This window comes from Galendromus occidentalis, unplaced genomic scaffold, assembly GCF_000255335.2.
Source record: "Galendromus occidentalis unplaced genomic scaffold, Mocc_1.1 scf7180000075584, whole genome shotgun sequence".
Taxonomy (NCBI): Eukaryota; Metazoa; Arthropoda; class Arachnida; order Mesostigmata; family Phytoseiidae; genus Galendromus; species Galendromus occidentalis.
Genome location: NW_003803574.1, coordinates 108,853 through 128,780, shown reverse-complemented (window position 1 = coordinate 128,780; position 19,928 = coordinate 108,853). Strand labels below are relative to the sequence as shown.

At 52.1% G+C, this 19,928-nt stretch overlaps 2 protein-coding genes across 2 annotated transcripts in view; one reads left to right on the top strand and one right to left on the bottom strand.

Annotated features, from left to right (window-relative positions):
* The window catches only part of LOC100906677 (transmembrane protein 65), a 28,507-nt gene extending 8,579 nt beyond the window's left edge, over nucleotides 1-19,928 (bottom strand). Inside the window, exons 1-2 of the mRNA XM_003737637.3 lie at nucleotides 19,592-19,928; nucleotides 10,604-10,716 (exon numbers count right to left, since the gene is read on the bottom strand). Coding sequence (XP_003737685.3) covers nucleotides 10,604-10,716; nucleotides 19,592-19,826 — 348 coding nt within the window. The 5' untranslated portion in view covers nucleotides 19,827-19,928. The remainder of the gene's footprint in view (nucleotides 1-10,603; nucleotides 10,717-19,591) is intronic.
* On the top strand, nucleotides 3,829-4,859 carry LOC100903915 (elongation of very long chain fatty acids protein 4). The gene has a single exon (XM_003737619.2). It carries the CDS (start codon nucleotides 3,887-3,889, stop codon nucleotides 4,706-4,708), a length of 822 nt encoding a protein of 273 aa, XP_003737667.1. The 5' UTR covers nucleotides 3,829-3,886; the 3' UTR covers nucleotides 4,709-4,859.

Here is a 19,928-nt window from a genome sequence, read left to right as displayed (position 1 = left end):
TTTCGCTTCTCGCCTTCGCCTGCTCTCGATCGGGTGACGGGCACGCGGGAAGTCCCCGACCCGAGCTCGATCGGATCGTTATTTTCCGAGCACGGATCATTGGTGGCACGTACGAGCGAATCCGACGGCAACATTCCGTCAGAGAAGAGCGTGTCCCCTTCTAATGATCGGGACCTGCTCTCACCGGAGTCTCTTGATATTCGTGTACCGAACGCATGCATAATAGGCATCTGCAGCTACTTCCAGATAGCGACCCTTTCTCCGGGCTGATTGAAAGTCGGATACATCTGAGGTCAGCCGAACGCTATCGAGATTCGAATCACAATGTCACACGACGAGTGATCACAGCGACCAGAAAATAACACCCGTCCACCGCTCGATCGGGGATCCATGTATTCTGCTACGCGAAAACTTCTGCCGGACAGCAGAAGAAGCTCAGGACTCAAAGCTAAGTCCGGCACCGAGAGCGCGGACGATGTTTCCCGGCAGAAGATCACGCCGGTTTCTGCCTATGCAATAACCCGCTATAGTGTGTTCTGGATCATTGAGGACGGCGAGGCTCGGTCATGGGTTTGTACTGTGCCTGCACGATGCTCAACGATCCAGTCGAATATACGAATGATAATTAGAGTTGCGATATGAGAGGACACGTCCTTTTTTGTCCGCTTTGAACGCTTTTTGGAGTTATTTCAGAAATGTCCGCTTTCCGGAATTTTCAAAGAAACACCGCTAAATTCAATGGAAAAAACTGAATTTCTGCGCTATTCTTCCGCCGAGGTACCGAGGTCTTGGCCGCACAAGGGTGAGCCAGAGGCGCCGGGGGCTGGGTCGGAAATTTTGATCTCAGCAAATTGTCTCTGAACGATCGTTTGGGCATCGAAGTTCGGTCGAATATTGCTTATTAGGAGATTGGTTGGAGAGTCAAATAAATTCCATGGAAAGGGCAAAAAACATGGTAGTGTGTCCGCTTCTGATGTCCGCTTTCTATCCCGATGTCCGCGCGGACATTGTCCTTTTTTCGGGAAATAAATGTCCTCTCATATCGCAATTCTAATGATAATCCACACATTGTAAACCGTTGACTATCTGTGTCGGAATCTTGACTGTCCAGGGAGACTCGGCGGGACACGCAGTCTCATTGAGACGATCTGCATTCGTACGTATGTGTATCGACCGTCCGTATTTCGGATGCGGAAGAAATCTCCGACGTGCCGGAACTCGACACCGACGGAGTCGCAGAGATTTCTGCTTCCATTGAGATGGGTCGAAGGAAACTTCTGTAGATCGGTGTGTGGTAACGACATAGGTCGGTATTGCGCTTCATTACGTATTACGGTTCATGACCACGACTTCAAGACTGGTTCCGAGAGAAGCGCCATCGCCACCAGAGTCGGCTTCAGTCATCACCTTCCCAATGGCCGTCTCTCTTCTGGAAGGCATTTGAAAAAATTCCCCGACGGGCCAGAAGTCAGCTCTTCTCCCCAGAATGGAAAAAATAGTGCGCAGGTTACGCAATCGAATCATAAATTACCGGCAGTAAATGAATGAAGTTTTTCTGGGTATCTCCAAAATCCGTTCCGATAATTTTTGTTTCGGAACCTGTTAGGGTTGTCATCCGCACCGGAAGGCTTGTCAACCTTCACCTTTCTCGAGATTCGGCTCGTTCCATTCCGGTCGCACAGGTACGTTATCTTTAGACTCGGAACCGGCACTGAAGATCGTTCCAACGCTCTTACCGAACTTTGAGCACAGATCTGCTCAAGTGGAAAATTCGGAGACCCATGGCAGCGCAGAGAAAGTGAGAGTGTTCGCGTGAAATAACTGCTGGCCACCGTCTCGGATCGATGGCTCCAGGGCGCGAGCAAAGTAATTCTGACAAGAGGATTCCGCTCGCGCTTCCTTTGAAGCTCCTCGGGCTCCATCTCGGGTTTGCCCGTGAATATGACTTCCACGGCTAATGCCAGACTCGATATCTGCCGAAGAGCTTATGGGGGAGGGCGGGAGAGGCGAATGGAGATCGAGGCTAAGCTGGCAATTTGTCGTACCCGCGATGGATTCTGAGAATTCGCAGCTTGTTGACGGCTTTTTCGATGAGAGGAGGATTTCCATGAAAGATAATGGAGGGATGAAGAAAGAGCGAAGATGGCTTGGAAGTTCGGCACTCCAGGCCCTGCATGTCCCTTTGGAGAATACCGGAGCCGTTTGGGACGCTCATCCCTCTTTTATGGATATCGTCCGAGCGCTTGTTATCGAGGCGCATCTATTCACGGCCGTTGGGGAGCCATGATATCCACAATGAGAATCGAGGATCACGATCGAGGAGCCAAAGCAGCGCACGGCATCCCAATACCACCATATACGCATTCCTACGGAGATTGCCCGTGGGGACCAGCGTGAAAACTCCGAGCTCAAGGCGCCGACACTTTTCCCGGCCGATTAAATTGTTTGTGGTCTATGTTCCCGAGTCGAATTCGACACCGAGCAGCTAGATGAGACTCTGCATCGGCAGCTTAGCGTGTCTCATTGCGCGTATCTCCGACCGGCACGGCTGACAGCTTTCTGCGTAGAATTCTCCGAGTCGAATCGACAGTGTATCCTCGGTAGTCTATGGGGAATTCCCCTCCGCGGGAACTAGGAGTCGATGTACGCCGACCAGATCTTACAAGCATCAGATATGCCGCTTACGCGGTTCCGGTCGAGTGTCACTCGTTCAAGGAGGGAATCCCGAATACATCGAACCCAAAGGGCGGTTTCGAGACAGGCTGACTGGGGCGGGTCGGGGACAGGAGGAAGAGCCTCGGGAATTGCCCTGGAGGGGCTCGCCAGCGTACATGAAATATTGAGGGGCCGAGCTATTGACGTCGTGAATGATCCTCTAAATTATAATTCATCCCTGAGAATCGATAAGGTTCTCCGGGAATTTTTCCAGCCCAGACGTCAGATCTGCCCCCACCCGTCTTGGTCCTCCAGAATCATCGATTGAAATTCCTTGTTCCTCTTTCCTCGTTCCTGCAAAACTTGACTGACGTCACAGAATTCAAAGGCTGCGCACGGACCTCATGCTCTTCGGGGAGGGGGTTCCGAGTTTTTCCAGCCTAAGGACAGTCACCGATCGAATACGAACTCCTACCGAGGCGGGGGACATCGGAAATCTTCAAGGCTATTCAAGAATCGGAATTCACCCTCTTGATGGATGTCAAATCGACACCGAATGCTCCCCGACGACGCGCGGAGCCAATATCGAATCCAATTCATCCCAGATCTCGTCGGATAACAGAGTCAATCTGCGGTGAAAGTTTCGCGCGGCATGGCATTTACCCTTCGACTCCTCCGACAAGAGCGAACGTGAGCACGATTCCGGGACAGATTTGAGTTTAACGATGCCGGACAGAGATCCGAAGAAAGATATTCTGTGTTTTCCCTCGTATTCGCTTCGATGGAGTATCATATAACGCTCCGCTGGATTCCGTCGTAATTCCGAGGACTTGGCCGAAAATCCGGAGATTCCGTCAATGTCGCTGAGATGGTCAAAAAAAGAATCGCCACCGATATGGCCCCCAGTTCGAAGCTCATTTCGCGCTGACGGACGTCCCTGCGGTCGTCGCTGACGTCACCGGACGTCTTCATGACATTTCCGAAGTTTGGATGGTTTTCTCGAGCACGGTGGCCGTCGTTCCGAAGCTGTAAGTGCATGCATTCACGGCGGTACCATCGCCGCGGCGGATTTCCAGCGCCGACTTCATTCACAGCTGCTGCCCTCAACGAAGTGGACGCTATGGCCCTCTCCCTATCCCCTTCTTAAGTAGCGTTTCGCATTGAGCTGCAGTACTTTGAGTTGTGCGTATCATCGGTCTTCATCTTGGTCCTCTTGTTCTCCGTCAACGCAATGACAACGCTCAACACAAGTGCGACGGCCGCGTACTCGGCCTCGGAGATGTGGACTTACTTCTGGCAGATGGGCGACCAGCGCATCATGCATTGGGGCCTGATGGGATCTCCGCTCAAAGTGCTCTCGGTAATCGGATTCTACCTGCTCTTCTCGACGAGACTAGGCCCGTATCTGATGAAAGATAGGCCACCGATGAACATTCGACCGATTGTGATAGCCTACAATGTGTTCATGGTCCTCGCGTCGTTCTACTTCTGCGGACTTACAGTGTATTACGCCTACTTCAAAGCGCAGTACTCGCTCATTTGCGCCGGAAATGATTCGTGGACGAACCCATGGGCTCACAAGATGTTCCATTACGGATGGTGGTACCTGATGCTTAAGGTTGGCGAATTGCTCGACACGGTCTTCTTCGTATTCATGAAGAAAGCGACTCACATCTCGTTCCTGCATCTGCTGCATCATTCACTCGCTCTCTGGACCGTGTGGCTGGACTTGAACCTCGGCATCTCGGGCCAGGTGGCTCTGTTCCCCATCCTGAACACGTCGGTTCACGTGGTTATGTACACCTACTACGGACTCTCAGCTCTGCCCGTCCATATGCGGCCAAACCTCTGGTGGAAAAAATACGTCACGCAGTTCCAAATTGTGCAGTTCTTGATGCTGATGATCCACGGGGCCGTCCCCCTGGTCTATGACTGCAACTTCCCGCGATACTTCGCCTCCCTCATGGTGTTCGAGGCCGGTCTTTTCGCGTACCTGTTCAGCGACTTCTACGTAAAAACCTATTTGAAAGCGTCTCCGAAAAAGGTCGAATAGTCGATTGTCGTTCCGACGGGAGCGGAGAGAAAATATACAAAGATACGTCGTTGCGTTGAGATTATGTTTCCACAGCTCCGACACACAACAATTTAGGTACTCGCTAGAAATGTGTTTCCCACTGTAATCTATTTTATTAAAATGCCAGTTCGGTTTATCTCTGCGTTTTCTCTACGTCGGAACCTAGCAGCGTCGGAGGATGCGGTTTCCAAGTCCGATGACGCGCTCGACCGCGAGTCGACCGGGGCTCATCTCGGCTCCGACCGGATAGCGTATTGAGCGATACAGAACGTCGAAGCCCAGTCCCGACGAATCCGCGACTCTGTTGGAACCAAGTTCTGTTCTCTTGATTTTTCTCGCTGACCCCTCGGCTCTAGGGTTAGTCTCATATCAATCCTCGGAAACGCGCATCGAATGGGCAGTCTTCGGCCCGGAGCATTTGCATCCCTGCGTTCTGATTTTCCATCAAGTCGGCTTCGAAGACGAACAATTCTCGGGAGACACTTGGTGTAGAAGTATGTTTTTCCAATGAAACTCGGGGGAAGACACCAAGCAGTACGTCACGACCTTGATCTCATGTAAATGTCGTTAAGTAAGCAACAACACGGCAGTGTCGACTTCACGAGGGAGTACCCGTGTGACACGCGGGCCTTGTCAATGAAAAAGCTTCAATCAACCGTTTCGAGCCGCGGGAACCAAAGTTCTGTTTGACGAAACCACTCTTTTCGCTTCCAACTGGGACGATTCTGAGCGGATCATCCGAGCTACTCCCATGGTTCGATCGCCGCCGCACGGCACGCACGAGTTTCCGTCCACCGATGTTCCGTAAGACGGGCGATCTAATTTGTTCACAGATTGAGAATGCACTCGACTCCAGAGCTGAAACCCCCCCCCCGCCCCCTCAGCCCCAAATCAGAGTGCAGCGAGCCAGAAGCCAGAACTTAGATAATGGCACGGCGGGACAAAGTTCCAGAAGTTAGCCTCGAGGTCCTCCCCCCTACGGGTGCTTGAATCGCCATAACCCCTATCGGGGCAATCTAATCGGGTTAAAAACGGTAGACTAGCTATCAAACATCCTCGATCACGAGAACGGATCGAAATAATCAGGATCGGCTACTTGACGACCTCTCCAGAGGTCGCGAGCGCGGTGTATCCCGGGCATATCGGGTACAAAATCCCTGCGAGAATTTTGTGCCCGGCCGAATGAATTTTTCTGTTCACCTCAGAATGCATAGCCCCCAGCTGTCGCAAATGACGGCATTGAATCCTTGATCAGAATTTCATGTCCGGCTCATACTGATGTGAGAAGCGATCAAGATGACCTTTTCCATGACGTGTCGTCTCCATCCCCAGGAAATTAAAGCTCGTCCGAAATGTTTGCTATGAACATCTGTGCATATGCAGCGGGCTTGTCTGCATTGAGAAGAGAGCTCTTCTTCCCTGCGTTAAAAATTCACCACGATAGTTAGTGCGTATCAGCCCTTCTCGATCTCTGTGTTTACCTGCACAGCTCCGTTCCGGCTTTTGTTCCATAGAGCAGAGCTTCAGTGGGCTCGGGTCCGTTGCCCTTCCGCGAGAATGACGCGTTGGTGATTCGATTCTCTGCCGCCTAGGTAGCTAATCAAATAAGAATTCCCACGCCATGCAAGCCCCCCGGCAATCATGGGCATGGGAGACCTCGGTCCAGCGCCGGACGATTCCCGTCCCCCTGCAGAGTTGAGATGTCTGTTCGGCTGAGGACGTCAAGTCCACTGTTCCGGGTCGCGCACCGCCGAGTGCCAGATTCGATCGAGATGGAGGCGGAGTGTCACCGAGTCGTGAGAGACATCGTGGGACCTGCTCCTTGTGATTGCTTCGCGCCAGCGACATCAAGTTTCCACCACGGTGGAGCTCGCATCGCGGCGATTAGAGCCGTAGCTGCAACATCGCTCTACCACGTTCAGTGGACATGTTGCAGACATTATTGCCGCTCGTAATAGTGCTCGCGTGGATTCCCGCTCGTACCTTCGAACATATTCCGCAAATGCTCGCTGAATCTAGGAGCGGAAGAGCGAGCTCCTTCGCTAATGTGGCTCCTCCGCGGAACCCAGCACACGTCTAACCTTTTGTGAGGGAAAAACTAATAACCCACCTCCATTGCACCCAGCAAACGGTGTGCGTGGGCTTTGTTTTGCAGACACCAACATACTTGCGAGTGCGCCGGATCCCGAGTGGGACCGCTCAACAGCCTGGCGTTCGGTTTCCTCGTCCGATGTCCCCGTGGAAATGAATGGGGACGAATTTTCTCGTCACTAAACCAGAATTCACGTACAACAAGTATCGGTTGGAACTTTTGCCCTCCGAGGCCAGTGCTGGCAGGCAAAACGAGTCGCAGTGTCTCCTGCAGCGAATTCATCAGTCAAAACCTCCCGGGGCTACCGGGGACAAAAACAGCAGAAGCAGAAACAGAAAGGCGTCTCCTGGGGTAGAACCAGCCTCGGTTTCTCATCCAATCCCAAAGAGAGTCCCCGTCTTTCCATTTGTCCGATGCGTCGTTGAGTTCGAGTCGAGACAAACTCAGGGAAGCCGAGAGCAAATAAAGCGAGAATAGAATTCAACAGAGTCAATGATTTCCGCAGAGTGCGTCGCTGGACCGCTCCACATTGGACCGACTTTGCAACGCGCTCGGCCATGACCCACTGGTTTGTAGGTCGCCAGAGTGAAGAAGCAGGAAGCGTCGAGCACGTTTCCCCGAGAGTTCGACCACCCAGCCGCACTGCCCGATCAGTGCCTCACGAGAACGATCTGCGAGAGAGTCCCGATTATCATCGCAGAGCGAGGAAAACACAGAATAGTGGGAGCTTCTTCCTCAGCCAAAGAGGCAGAGCTCTTTCTCTATACGTTGAGCAAGGGGTCCTGACTTCCGCTCGAGCGGATTGATATGATTCGTGTCCGCTCGCGATCATCCGAAAGTCAAGAGGAGAGCCGACCGGGAAGAGGATCGGCATACTGTCTGTATGTGATAATGAGATTCCGTAAGCTTGTACAGAGCAGTATTGTAAGCATTTCCCTTGGAAGAAAAGGAGCGAATTTCCCGAGAAACCGGGAGGTCCCAGGACCCCCTGGCTCGAAATGTGCTATGACGGTCAATACGATAAGTTCATTGTATTGGAAATATTCAAATCGACTGCCGGATCTACCGAGGAGGGAGCTCATTCTATGAGATGTGAGTCGGGATCATCATGAACGTCTAGATGAAGTTTCTCTCTCGGATGAATATCATTCCGAGCAATTCCCCCAAAGCGCTTTCGAATTCTCGCAACTTCATTCGAAAGAGACAGAATCTATTTGCATTGGGTGGCTCGAGGGTCGATCACCGATTCGAGCGACCAACTCACGAGGGATCTCCGACCAAGCTTGCCGCGAAGGGATCACCGGAAATCGAATCCCTGGATTCCCACGACAGCTATAGCTCAATACGAAGCAACGCGCCGTGCGGCAGATGCGATGAGATGCCATTCTGTTTTTTGCGTATTGATTTGGAATGTCTTTCCCATGTCCGATGATATCGATACCGTGTCAACGAGAACGCTCATCGCTGAATTGTTCTGAGCTATGCGCTCGTTGTCGCTGTCAGAGAGAGAGGGAGAGGGAGTGGGAGGGGAGGGGGGCGGGGGCTATCGGACCCTCAGGAATGTTACTGCTCCTCCGCTCCACCCAGGGTTCGCTTTCTTCCGTTTTCATCGGAGGATCTCGCGATCGTTCCGGATCGAATCCTTTTGGTTGCGTAACTTTTCGCCTTCTGCAGTAATCTTCTGATATGATTCGCAGTAACCTTCAGATATTTCAGAAAAAAATTACAGCGCACATCTTGAGCGTTTCATCTTCTGGCTATGTCGATAATAATCGGTGGTCCGTTTCCGTTGATAGCGACGATTGTGGCTTTTTGAATTATTGTTCTCAAGGCGTCTCTCCCACATGTCGGATGGAATTCTGTCGAAGCTCTTCCAGTATTGATCGCAATCGAATCATTCGTCTGGATCCGAATCCTGATCAAAGAGCTTAATCGTCGTCGTTGTTCTATTCCTAAATGATTTCTTCTCTGCATGACATGAAAGCTCTTCACAAACGATACTAAGAGCTGGTGGCTGCGATACAGAATGCTCAAAGCTGCGTCACGAATCTTATTTTTTGACAGCATAAAGCCAGTGAACGTCACTGGCCGGTCCGAAAAGAGGGTGTATTTCTGATAGGTTTGACACCAGACAAGGGTCACGGCGACCTTGGCTCCGCGTCAACTTCACAGTCGTCGTGAGTATCCACGGATTCGACGATGGTCATTCTCCACCCTAAATGCGGGGAAATCCCGAACCGAGTACACTCTATTCTCCCGATCGACTCTTTCCGTCTCGATCGCTTCCGAAGCCCGTTCTATGGAGAATTTCGGCGAAAGTGTCGCTCAAAGTCAAAACCAGATTTTCTGCCCTGCTGATCCTCGAAGTCGTATGCTAGGTATTTGATCTTTGCCGGCGAGTCTGCGTCTGACAGCCAGAGGCTGGAGGCTCTCGTGGCGACAGAGAGGTAATTCCTCTGATAAGAATACATCGGGAGAGAGAGTCGTAAGATATTGCTGTGGAGCGGCTGTTTTGCATGCGTCGCTGCATGCCGCTGCCTCCGGAGTCGTCGCTCGTAGCAGATCGTGTCATTCGACGGAAAAAATCTATTGACTCTTGTCGCTTTGCTACCGTCTGCAGTATTTGAACAGCGTTCGATTCGCAGAAAAAGAGCTCGCAGATTGCAGACCCCGATGCTGGACTGACTACATCCGTTCTTTTGTAACAAGTAAACCTCCCACGGAGCCGATGATGAGCTAGCGGTCCGTGCTAGCCATGTCCATCGAAGTATGTCATCCTGTGAGCACCGTGACCATACACATGGACACGGCATGGAGGGAACGATGGGGGATGGAGCTCCCCAAGATGCTTGGTCGAACGCCGAGTTCCCCGTCGAGTCTCGAGTCAGGATGGAATCTCGAAGGAATAATGTCTCCAAAATGGGCTTCTGGTAAGACTGATCGTAATACAAGGGCCCGGCTGTTCATCTTTCGCTGACATCTCGAGTAGCAGAAACGATACCATAGTTTCCAGATTGCAAGAATCGATCGAGAGATCTGAGTATGTTGCCGCTCCAAGCGCAAACATCGGGAACCTCGGACTAGAGCGGGATTATCCCCAGCGAGATCACCCTCTCGACGAGCAGTGCAGGCGCTCTGCGTCCCACCAAAAACTCGCACATGGAGAGGTCACTCGGCGAATTAGAAGTATGGCTACATGTATCGGAAGTAATGGGATCCATTGGAGAACTACCCGCTTGTTTGCACTCCTCCTCGGAAGACACTTCACGATCGAGGTCCATCCGTAGGTCACGTGTCATCGTGCCTCGTTCAGGAAGAGATGTGACGTCACTTTTCGCAATGGAAATTCTGAATCGATGTTTCGAGGGATGCCGTGACCCGAGACTCAATTACCTGGGCTCTCGAAGAAATTCTCCGAAGAGCTCGTGGGTTTCCGCGTGCTAATTGTTGCATCCGCCGAAAGCTACTTCCAAAACATGTTTCGACATGGGTTTCGCTCGATTCACGGCTTCGGCGTTTATCTTCTGCGGATTCCCGGCCAATCATCTGACGCCGGCATCAGCCGCTGATCCGTTCGGATATCAATTACGCAACTCTGTAAGGTCTATGTCAGGAAGCACAGAATGCTTGCTACCGCTTCGATGTGCAGTGCCGCAGAAAGCTCGGCCGAATGCAAATGACGTGGCTCGATGACGGCATGTTTCGGAAGGAGATCTTCGGGCTTCAGAATTCCGGTCAATACTCGAGACGTGCGGAAATGACGATCCCATGTGGATACTCACCGCGCAGATCATGATGAAGTTGTCGAGGAAACCGAATCCAATGAATGGGAGGCCGTTGTGAAAGATGATTGCCCTGAGTTGAGCGGCAGTGGGAGGTTCGTGCTTCTCTTGACCTGCAACAGGGATAATGTATCCATATTCGAGCCATCCGTTCTAGAAACATAAGCATCAATCCTTCCGCGATCCTCCAAGGTCGCTCAAAACATCATTTGTCCGGCTGAGAATCTCATTATTCAGGGGTGTAATTTTCCGCTCCTCCGGAACTGCCGAGTCCATTCGTAAGCCCCGGAGGCGACGAGGAGACTCCCGGATTAGAGGCGGAAGTGGGGCCCGCTCCTCTCCCTGACCTCTTTCGTAATTTTCAGTGGAATCGCTGCCAGATAGACGAACAACGGATCCAAAGGACGGCAGACAGTGTATCGCGAGATGACTCAATATCAGCTCGGCCACGTATCGAAGTCGACTTCCGGGAATACATTGCGTACAAAGGGCGACGAGAAACGGTAATCTTATCGGAGAAAATTCGAAAGTAGTCTTTATCGTCCGAGGAGAGACTTCCTCTTCTGCACATATGGGGCGCTTCCGCAAAGATTCGGTGGAGAAATTCAACGTAAACGTTCCATTAACCGTGACCAGAGGCTGTTGTCCGATCAGTTGGTGGCGAAAATTATCTCAGAAATTCTGTGCAAGGGCTATGATGAAATCTCTTCCCGTAAGACGATTAGCGATAATATCGCGATTAATGTCCGAAAACCCGTTCGGAAGTCGGATCAATAGCTAACTACTGGTCTGATAATGGGAAGTCGTACTTCGTATCAAGTTGAGCAGAGCATACTGTGAATTTTTTTTTCGGCCGGCAGCTTTTTGTGAGGGATCTAGCGCTTCGCGTGGTTTGTCTTAAGTTCACAGCGAGCCCGGGACAGAGGAGGACTCCGGAGGATGCATCGACTCCTCGGTGCGCAGAGGAAGGTATACGACTGAATCGCTAAATCGGCTGAGCATGCCCAGCATCTGACTCAATCTCCTAATAGGGGAATCTCTCCCCCTAGGGGGCTGCGGGGTGAGAGAGCTTCGGATCTGACCTGACGTTCAAGAACACAGTCAGTCCGAATTCGGGCCCAGAATCCGATCGGAGCTACAGCTCTTTGATCAAGCAAGTTATTAGAAGCTCGGCCTCACTAGAATCAGCCCAAACCGAAGCGAGACTCTTCACTGATAGATAGCCTCGGAGGCGATGGAGGGTAGAATCAGCGGGTATCAGCCGACGTATTCACGCCCTGGTTGAACGGTGGGGGAATCATCAAAGGTGGAGGGAATGTGATCCTATCGATAGCCCGGAGTGGGCTCAATAATAAACCTGTCGAGAATTTTTACGAAAACTTTCCGAAACTCCAGGAGAGCGCCAAGACGTCAAAGCTCTTGCAAATGGGGGACTCATCATTCAGCAGATTGAGCGGAACCGGATACCGCTGAACGATGTTTTCTCTTTTTCCAGTCCGCTTGCTGGATCTGGGTCTCGATCCTGAGGGAACTGTATTGCGTCTAGCTTCGGTGAAACTATTCTGATACAGCCTCCGCGGAGAGGCTCTAGCATATGCGTACATCTTTCTCGTGCTCGCTCATATCTCCCCCTTCCTCCTCGATTCTTCGACAAGGATTCCGCGGGCAAGCTGAGGTTCCCTATTATTTCTCTGAGCGAGTCCATCTGAGACCGCGATGTGCTGCGAGTTTAGAATCCAATGCTTAACTCTCCCTCCGAGAGATGAAACACTTTTCCCTCTCCGAGATACCGACGCGAGAGAGCTTCGCTCCCTATCGGGGCTTGCGTCCTCCGTCGAGAGTCTAAGAGCTCATTTCGTGAAAATGAGGACGGGAATTCAGAGGAACAATTCTCTCAGATCTATTGGCTCAGACAATAGAAAAAAAAACAGCGGGAGAAAAATTGGGCATTTCCCGAATCCCCATCTCTCGCTCATGCCTCGGGAGACCGATATCCGCCCCGATTTCTGGTTCGAAGTGAAGCACAACTTTTGCAGGTCTACAATCGAAAACTTTATGTCGGAATCTAATCTCGGCGAGAGCTCGTTTTGGCAGTCTGCTTCGGAAAGACTTCCCTTCTGGGAACGTATGGGTAGGGAATTCCAGGCGGCTGAGACTCCCGTGATGGAAAATGCTCATTAGGATAATTTTGGTTCCCTGAGAGAACGAGCTCGACTAGTGAGCTTTCGAATATTTATAAGACTCAAGAATTGCGAGCTGGCCTTATTGCGGATCGGGAAAAGTTCGTTCTTTCGGAGGGCTCATGCGAGAACGTTGCTGGGCCTTCGCCCTCTGCGCAAATCCCGCTGGGAAAGCGTCACCCGCAAGTGTTGTGCAAAGAGATGAAGCTGTGAGCTGAAAGGGGCCGGCCGCGAGAGAGACTTTTGGCAATCATATCATCAAGGGGGCTAACTCAGCGTTCCGGCCTTAGCTTGAGTTTCGCTGCCTCTCTTGAAAGCGCCATATATTGCTCGGGGAGCGTTGGATCAAAGCCAATCCCTACAAGTGATGATTGCCGGATTCATTTGCTGTTTACAAAACATCTACTGGACCCGCCCTCGGAGCTTGGTGATTGGTGACTACGCGGAAGCATGAATAGAGAGAGGGACTCGTCCCAGGGAAGCTCATGCAATAACAGGTCAAACATACGGAGCCTGGACCTTCTATATTCGCTGAGAGACAGTTCTTGATCGAGCCTCGCTCCGGTATGCCTGAGATGTCGCATGTACATATGTATGAGAGATCTTCGTCGAGCTCATCATTCCTGTGTGATTTGATCATAGCCCCAAGGGATTTATCGATTGAGGCGGAACTTTCTCTGCATGCGAAACTTCGGATCGGCACTGAGAATCCCAATCGAGACGAGACACGCCTGCAAACACGAATGCACTCGTCCAAGATCGATTCCCCGATCGAGCAGAACAATCCAATAGGTGCCTGTGAGCAAAGGGGCACAATTAGCTCCCGGAGTTCACAGGACGTCGGCGTCGCACCGAGGAAGTCTTATCCGCCGCTCATCGAGTCCTACAAAGGAGCGCATCTCATCGTCTCAGCTTCCCTCCAGAAGCCAGGCGACAATTTGAGCGGACTCGCCTCGATAATAATTTTTCATGCTCGTCACGAGAGCCTCCTCCACGAGGCACGAAGCCATCGGCGAGGGGTCGGTGTCCAATACGTTACGCGTGACGGAAGACGATTATGGTATAGCGTACCTCCTCTCAGAAGTGTCGCTCTCAGATGAACAAGCTACTTAACGACCTTCGTATTCGGCTTAGCTCCGCCATCAGGGACGGGCAGACATTTAATGATTTGCCGTCAATATCTGCGCGCGGAGGAGGGAGGGCAATGGGAGAGATGCGGAGCTGTTCAATGTTTCCCGATTGCTCCCCAGATGACGAGCAACGGAATGATATATGGGAAAAGATTGAGAGCCGCCTAGAGATTCCATCGAATCACTCTGATCGCCCTCGCCGTGTGCACGACGCGACGCTGTCATGCCCCTCGTGCTAAACGGGTCTGCCCTCTGCCCATTGAGGCCGCCAAAGTCGCTTGCCGAGCTCACATTCTTCGAGCCTTACACGCTCCGCCACGGTGTTTCTAGAACAATCGCATACGCTTTCGCGACATTTAACGTGGCATCGTGGTCCCCATGGCGGCTCTGAGCGCAGTAGATACGGTGCACCATATCTACTGCGACCACGAAGAAGCGAGCCGACCTGGCCGCAGACATTTACGTGGGAATCTCTCTGACGGTAACTTGTGGGCAAAGGGTGGATCGAGAGCGTAGGTCTGCCGAAAGCGTAGCTCGCTTGTCAGAGCACACCTGTCAGCAGCATGAGCAGCGGAAACGAGCGGAATTTCGCACACCCTTCGCTTGAAATAATCTCGAGCAGATCTCTGCACTGGACTCGACAAAATGAGTTTAGATGGAAATACGTTTCCGAGGCGTTCTGATCTTTTTCCCGGGATCCAGCTCCCGAGAACGACTCTGCCGAAACAATTCCGAGCTTGGAGTGGCGTCCGGGTCTTGCAGAGTTACGACAAATTCTGACTTGACGGTGTGCAATAACTCGAACTGGACGTGACGAAAAACGCCGCGAATCCACCGGGCCCTCTCGTGTGTGCTACTGGGGATTGGATCTCGACTTCCGCAAAAAACGCTCCGCTTTCAATTATCCCTGGTGGGAACACCAGTCGCCCGCCTACGACCCCTCGGAGGGAGCTTGTTTGTTTGTTCCTGAGCCGCGTTCACAAGGCATCCGCTTGCCGTGGTTCTTCCTAGTCAATAATTCATTCGCAGAGAGCGAGACAAACCGTAACCCGCGGTCTTTCGCACACCATTTCATTTATGATCTGTCCCGGCGGCACCGACTGACTGTGAAAATTTCCGTGGACTTATTTCAGAGCCGTAAGGAACAGATGAAGGATTACTCTACCGACCTCGGTCGGGTAGGTTCGCGATCTGCCATCCTCTAGCTGCAAGAGCATGCGACTCGTCTACGGAACGCTTCGAGCGGTTCGGGGAAGGGTCCCGCAAGGAAAAAAGTCGTTCGAGCCTCAAGTCGCGGAACGCTTGATGAGGGATCGCGGTTTCAGTCGCCCGCTCTAGGGACCATAGGGGCGGCTGACGCAAGTGCTGAGTCGGGACAATGCTGTGTCGTTCAGCCTCGCGAAGGCTGGCCCGAGCACGTACCGATGAGGAGATTTCCGGGAAAAAAATTTACATCTGCTTTTGCGAGCCGGAAGGGCAAGCTCTCAATCGTCAGTTGAAAAACATTCCCCAGACCAACCCGGTGACTGGGGGAGCTGGTCCGACGGGTTAGGAGGTTTGGGGGGAGCACCTCATCTAAATGGTCTCGGGCGCTAATGCAAGAGACATACACTGTAATTATCCACGAACGGAAGCTCAGCCTCCTCGGGCAATGCAGCAGGCCGATTCCTCTTGCTCTCCACTCCCATCTAATTTTCGCTCGTCTGCCGGAATTGCAGGACTCCAAAGTTTCGAAATGAGGACCTAAAGAATAATGGTTATTGGATCCGGGGGGCTCACCAAAGTTTCCTAAGCGAGCACAGGTGAGCATCCGAGAAGATCGTAGAAGAAACGCGACTCGATTGAGCAGCTGCGGTGGACTGGAGCCGAATCGAGTCCATGGAAAAAGTCTCCGTCCCGTGTAGCCCCTGTCCTCGATGAAGGTCAAGAGAGCTTGCGCTGAATCGGAAACTTATCATTTCCACGAACCGGACTGCACGAATTCACTCGAAGGAATTCTCACGAAGCTTTGGTCCTCGGACGTCGAAACCGATCTTCCTCTGCCAAGATTGGAAAAGCGCTTTCACGAACTAGTGCGATGTCTCGATGTACAATGTTGTCCCGATTTTCCCTTCGAGAGGTTGAGAGAGAGGATTTTTTGGCACCGAAGTGTACTGTCACAGATACGATTTGTGCTTTGGACGCGGAACGTCACAAAAGGGAAGTCATCTTCGTTCCAGCATGAGTCCCATGGTGAGTCGTCGGAAGAAATCCGGGGGCACCGCCGAGGTCAAGCTCCTCTATTGCTCCACGATGAAAAATTCCCGAGAAACAATGCTCACGCGCAATAGACTCGCGCCTCGAGGAAGAGAAACAGTCTCATAATATTGCATTAGCTTGCGAGCTGCAATCGGAACAATGGTCTTCCTGGACATTCGGATGGCAGCCTTAGGCAGAACACAAAATTCAGCCGAATGGTGTGCTCCGAAAACAGTCAACTGGTCGTTTCTTCAGCTCCTGAGTTTTTGGGCGATATAAGACTCTACAATGGCTGCAGAATCCACCTACTATGTCGCAAACCTTCGGCTTTGTAGAGGATGGAGATGACTTTGATTAAACTTTTTTCCTCGTATTTTTTTGCTTAGGACATTTTCTGTAATCAACACGGATACTTGAGGAATCTTGCTCATCGCGAAATCTACCCTATGGTTCTGCCTTGAACATCCGGAGCTTCCGGCTTTGGTCTGCCCGTTGTTTGCAGGCGAAGATTCTCATCCGTATCCGCCGAAACGGTATTCCTGCGTCCAAGAGACAACTGCTCCGACAGATTTGGAAACTTTGGCCTCGGGTGATCTCTTCATCTCGTTCCTGCAGAAAAGGGGACCCCGAAGTCCCATTCGCGCCACACAATGTCCACCCCCACGACGAGCTCTTTTCCGGATCAAGGAGCTGAATATTCCGTTTCCGCCAGGAGCAAGGCCGGTGCTTCATGAACGAAATGACCTTGAGCGGAGGCCGTTCCCAGCTCTGCGGATAATTTGGGAACAGGAGTCGTACGGCACGGGCTCTCCCCTCCGCTCCATCATTGAACGGAGACGAGAGAACCCTCATCATGAGAATCAAGTCGAAACCAGAAAAGGAGAAATCTATCCATCCGTATTGCTCCCTCTCGTATCCCGACGCGACACGTGCGCTATGACGGAACGCCCCCCGAACGCTCCATCGCACATGAACATTGCGGGCGAGCGTTCACGTCGAGGGACCTTGACTCCAGAGATTCTTCTGCCTGCTACTTTCCGTTTCAGAGCTGTGCGCTGAAGGATTTTCGGCGGCAGCGGGCAGGAAAACGGGCGGCGGTGGCGGACTTTCGGCGATCCCAAGGACCCCCGGCGCGCCGCGGAATAGGTCGGAAGGGTCCTCAGGAATATTCACGTCGCGACCTCGCATTCGACGGGGATGGAAAACTATCGGATCGGTGCCATACTCGGATCTACTCAGAGATACTCGGATCCGGGGCGCAGCACCCAGCCCTTTTCCGTTTCCTGACAGCATTCCGAATCTTGAGCATCCAATCGGAGGAAAGTTTCGGAGGAAAGGGGCCGCCTTCGCCGATAAGCTTCCCGTGTGACACTTTTAGTGTTTCTGGACGAAGAACGAAATTCCTGTCCACCATTCGCCCCGTGGACAGACAGGCCGTCGCTCAATTTCAGGATCGTTCTTCAAAAGATTCGATTCAGCGGAAATGTATTCAGGTGAGTGGCATCCTGCTCCAGGCCGGTTTCCAATAGGGAGACCAAGAAAAAGATACTCTCCCAACGCGCAAGGACGCCTTTTTGGGGAAGGTAGGCGTTCGTCCTCGCCTCACGACAGCACACAACACGAGCGAGAGCCGGCGTTCGAGAGTGATACTCATTTCAGAAGGAATGGGGTACTGTTCTCCCGAGAGCAGTTTCCCTCGTTCCGGACAGATTCCGATCCTCACCAGATCCCAATCTGAGCACGTCTCCCGCCCATTGCTGAATTCCTTGAGGTTCGGATCGGCTTCTCCGGATCTGCCAGCTGGACTCCGGGAACTGCTCCGCCGTCGGTTTCGTCGATAGGATCGGAACCTTTTGAAATTTCGAAGTTTTCCATTCGGCCTTAGAAGTCTCGGATTATCGAGAGCGGATCCCGCCCCGTTGAGCCTCCTGCCAGACGACGCTCCCGCGAAGCTCCGGAGCGAGGGAACTTTTTCAGACCGCGGTACGAGTGTGTATCTCACGGGGTTCTGGGGTCGGGAACCTCACAGACTGCTTATCGAGAGTAAGGAGCTCGTAGAGCAAAGATCCTTGGAAGAACATCCCGCGGAAGGCCATGTTGCCATTTTATTCCGCGTTCAATTCGAGGCATGGTTCTCTCGATCCGACCCTCGAGACTTTCGTGGAGATGATGGGCTTCTTGTTCTCTACCAGGCCATTTTCCGAAGCCGTGATCGACCCTTGAAGTTCCGGAAAATAACGTGGATTCGCATGATGTTATTCAAGTGTCGGGCATTTCCTATTCATTCAAGATTTCGTCACCCTGCTGACGCAGGTTTCGGGTGGTAAGTTAAGGACATCTCCCTGCCTATAGACCGTAGATGTTCCTCCCGGGCACCGCGATAGATCACCGACGGCCTGCTTCAGAAACAACCATAAACACCCAGGGCTTGACTTCCAACTAGCGTCGGCCGCTGTTTCGCCGTCAAGGACCCTTCCATTGAGAGGAAATTATGAGCATGGAACTCCTACCATTTTCGCTCTCGGAATTCTCCACTCATTTGCAAGAAGACCCGAGAATGAAGCCGGAGCGGAACCGCGTCACTCAGGACCGGATCGGGGCGATGAATGCTTATGGCGCATCGATAAACAACAAGGAATCTCACGAGGTTGTACTTCCAAAATTAATTTCCTGTGAAACACGACGCATTCCGGAGTTTTGCTAGCGGATCCGATGCTGACGACTCTAATTGATTGAGACGCACCTCAGAGAGGATAACATTTGAGTTCCCGATAATCTGATCCATTTTACCGATTGAGGTATCTCTGGAGGGACCGAGAGCGCAGAGCCTGGCGGCAGCGGGAATACCAACACTCTCAGAGCGGCGCGCTGACTCGATGACTCTCTTATTTACTCTTTTCTCATTTCACTTCACGCTCGCAGTGAGACTGGCTTCGGTGTCACCTCTGACTATGACAGCTCGATTCGGTGCATGAGAGACATGGCACGAATTTTTGTTTGGAGGAGGCTTTCGTCATGATCACGGGCTCCGTCAGCGGATTCGACCCTGAAGCGCGTGCACCGGCTCTGGCGCGGCAGTGGGTTCGAATACCCCGGAGGAACTGGGTGCTGCGGAAAAATATTCGAATCTGCAATAACAGAACGAGATACGAACGAGCGCGCGTTCTCACCCCTCCTGAGAGCAGATCGAGCCCCACACATGTCCCTCGTCGGGTGAACCTCCGATAAGCATCTCATTACAGCCCTCCCTCTTTTTATCAACATCTACTCTCTGAAGATCTTTAATCGAGTTCCGAGAGAGGAATCCGGCTAATCAATTAGAGGGAGCCGAGCTTGATCGAACACACAGGTGAGATTGAGAGGAAGAGGTTTCACTCAATCCGCAATGGAGATATGCGGAGCGACTCGAGAGGAAAGACGCTCAGTTACCCTTGCCTCACCTTGCGCGTTCTGCGTGTTGTATCGCTGCAGTTCCTCCAGGAGGATCCTTCGCTCTTTCTGATGGAGTCGATAGATGAGATCCTTGGCTTGATGCCTTGTGATTAAAACTTCCTCGTCTTCCGGTAGTTTCTCAGAGCAGAACACAATACACGACGTATTGAAGAAACGCCTACCAGCCGGCTCGAAGCTCGCAGGCAGCGACACCGCGAGCTTCCTCAAAGCCGATAACATCATTGATGCTCGACTACACGGACATGGTGAAAATATCGCACTCCAAGCCTCTAACTCAACACAATCAGCTGATGCGACCGCGGCCTTCCCAGCAGCGAACGTTCG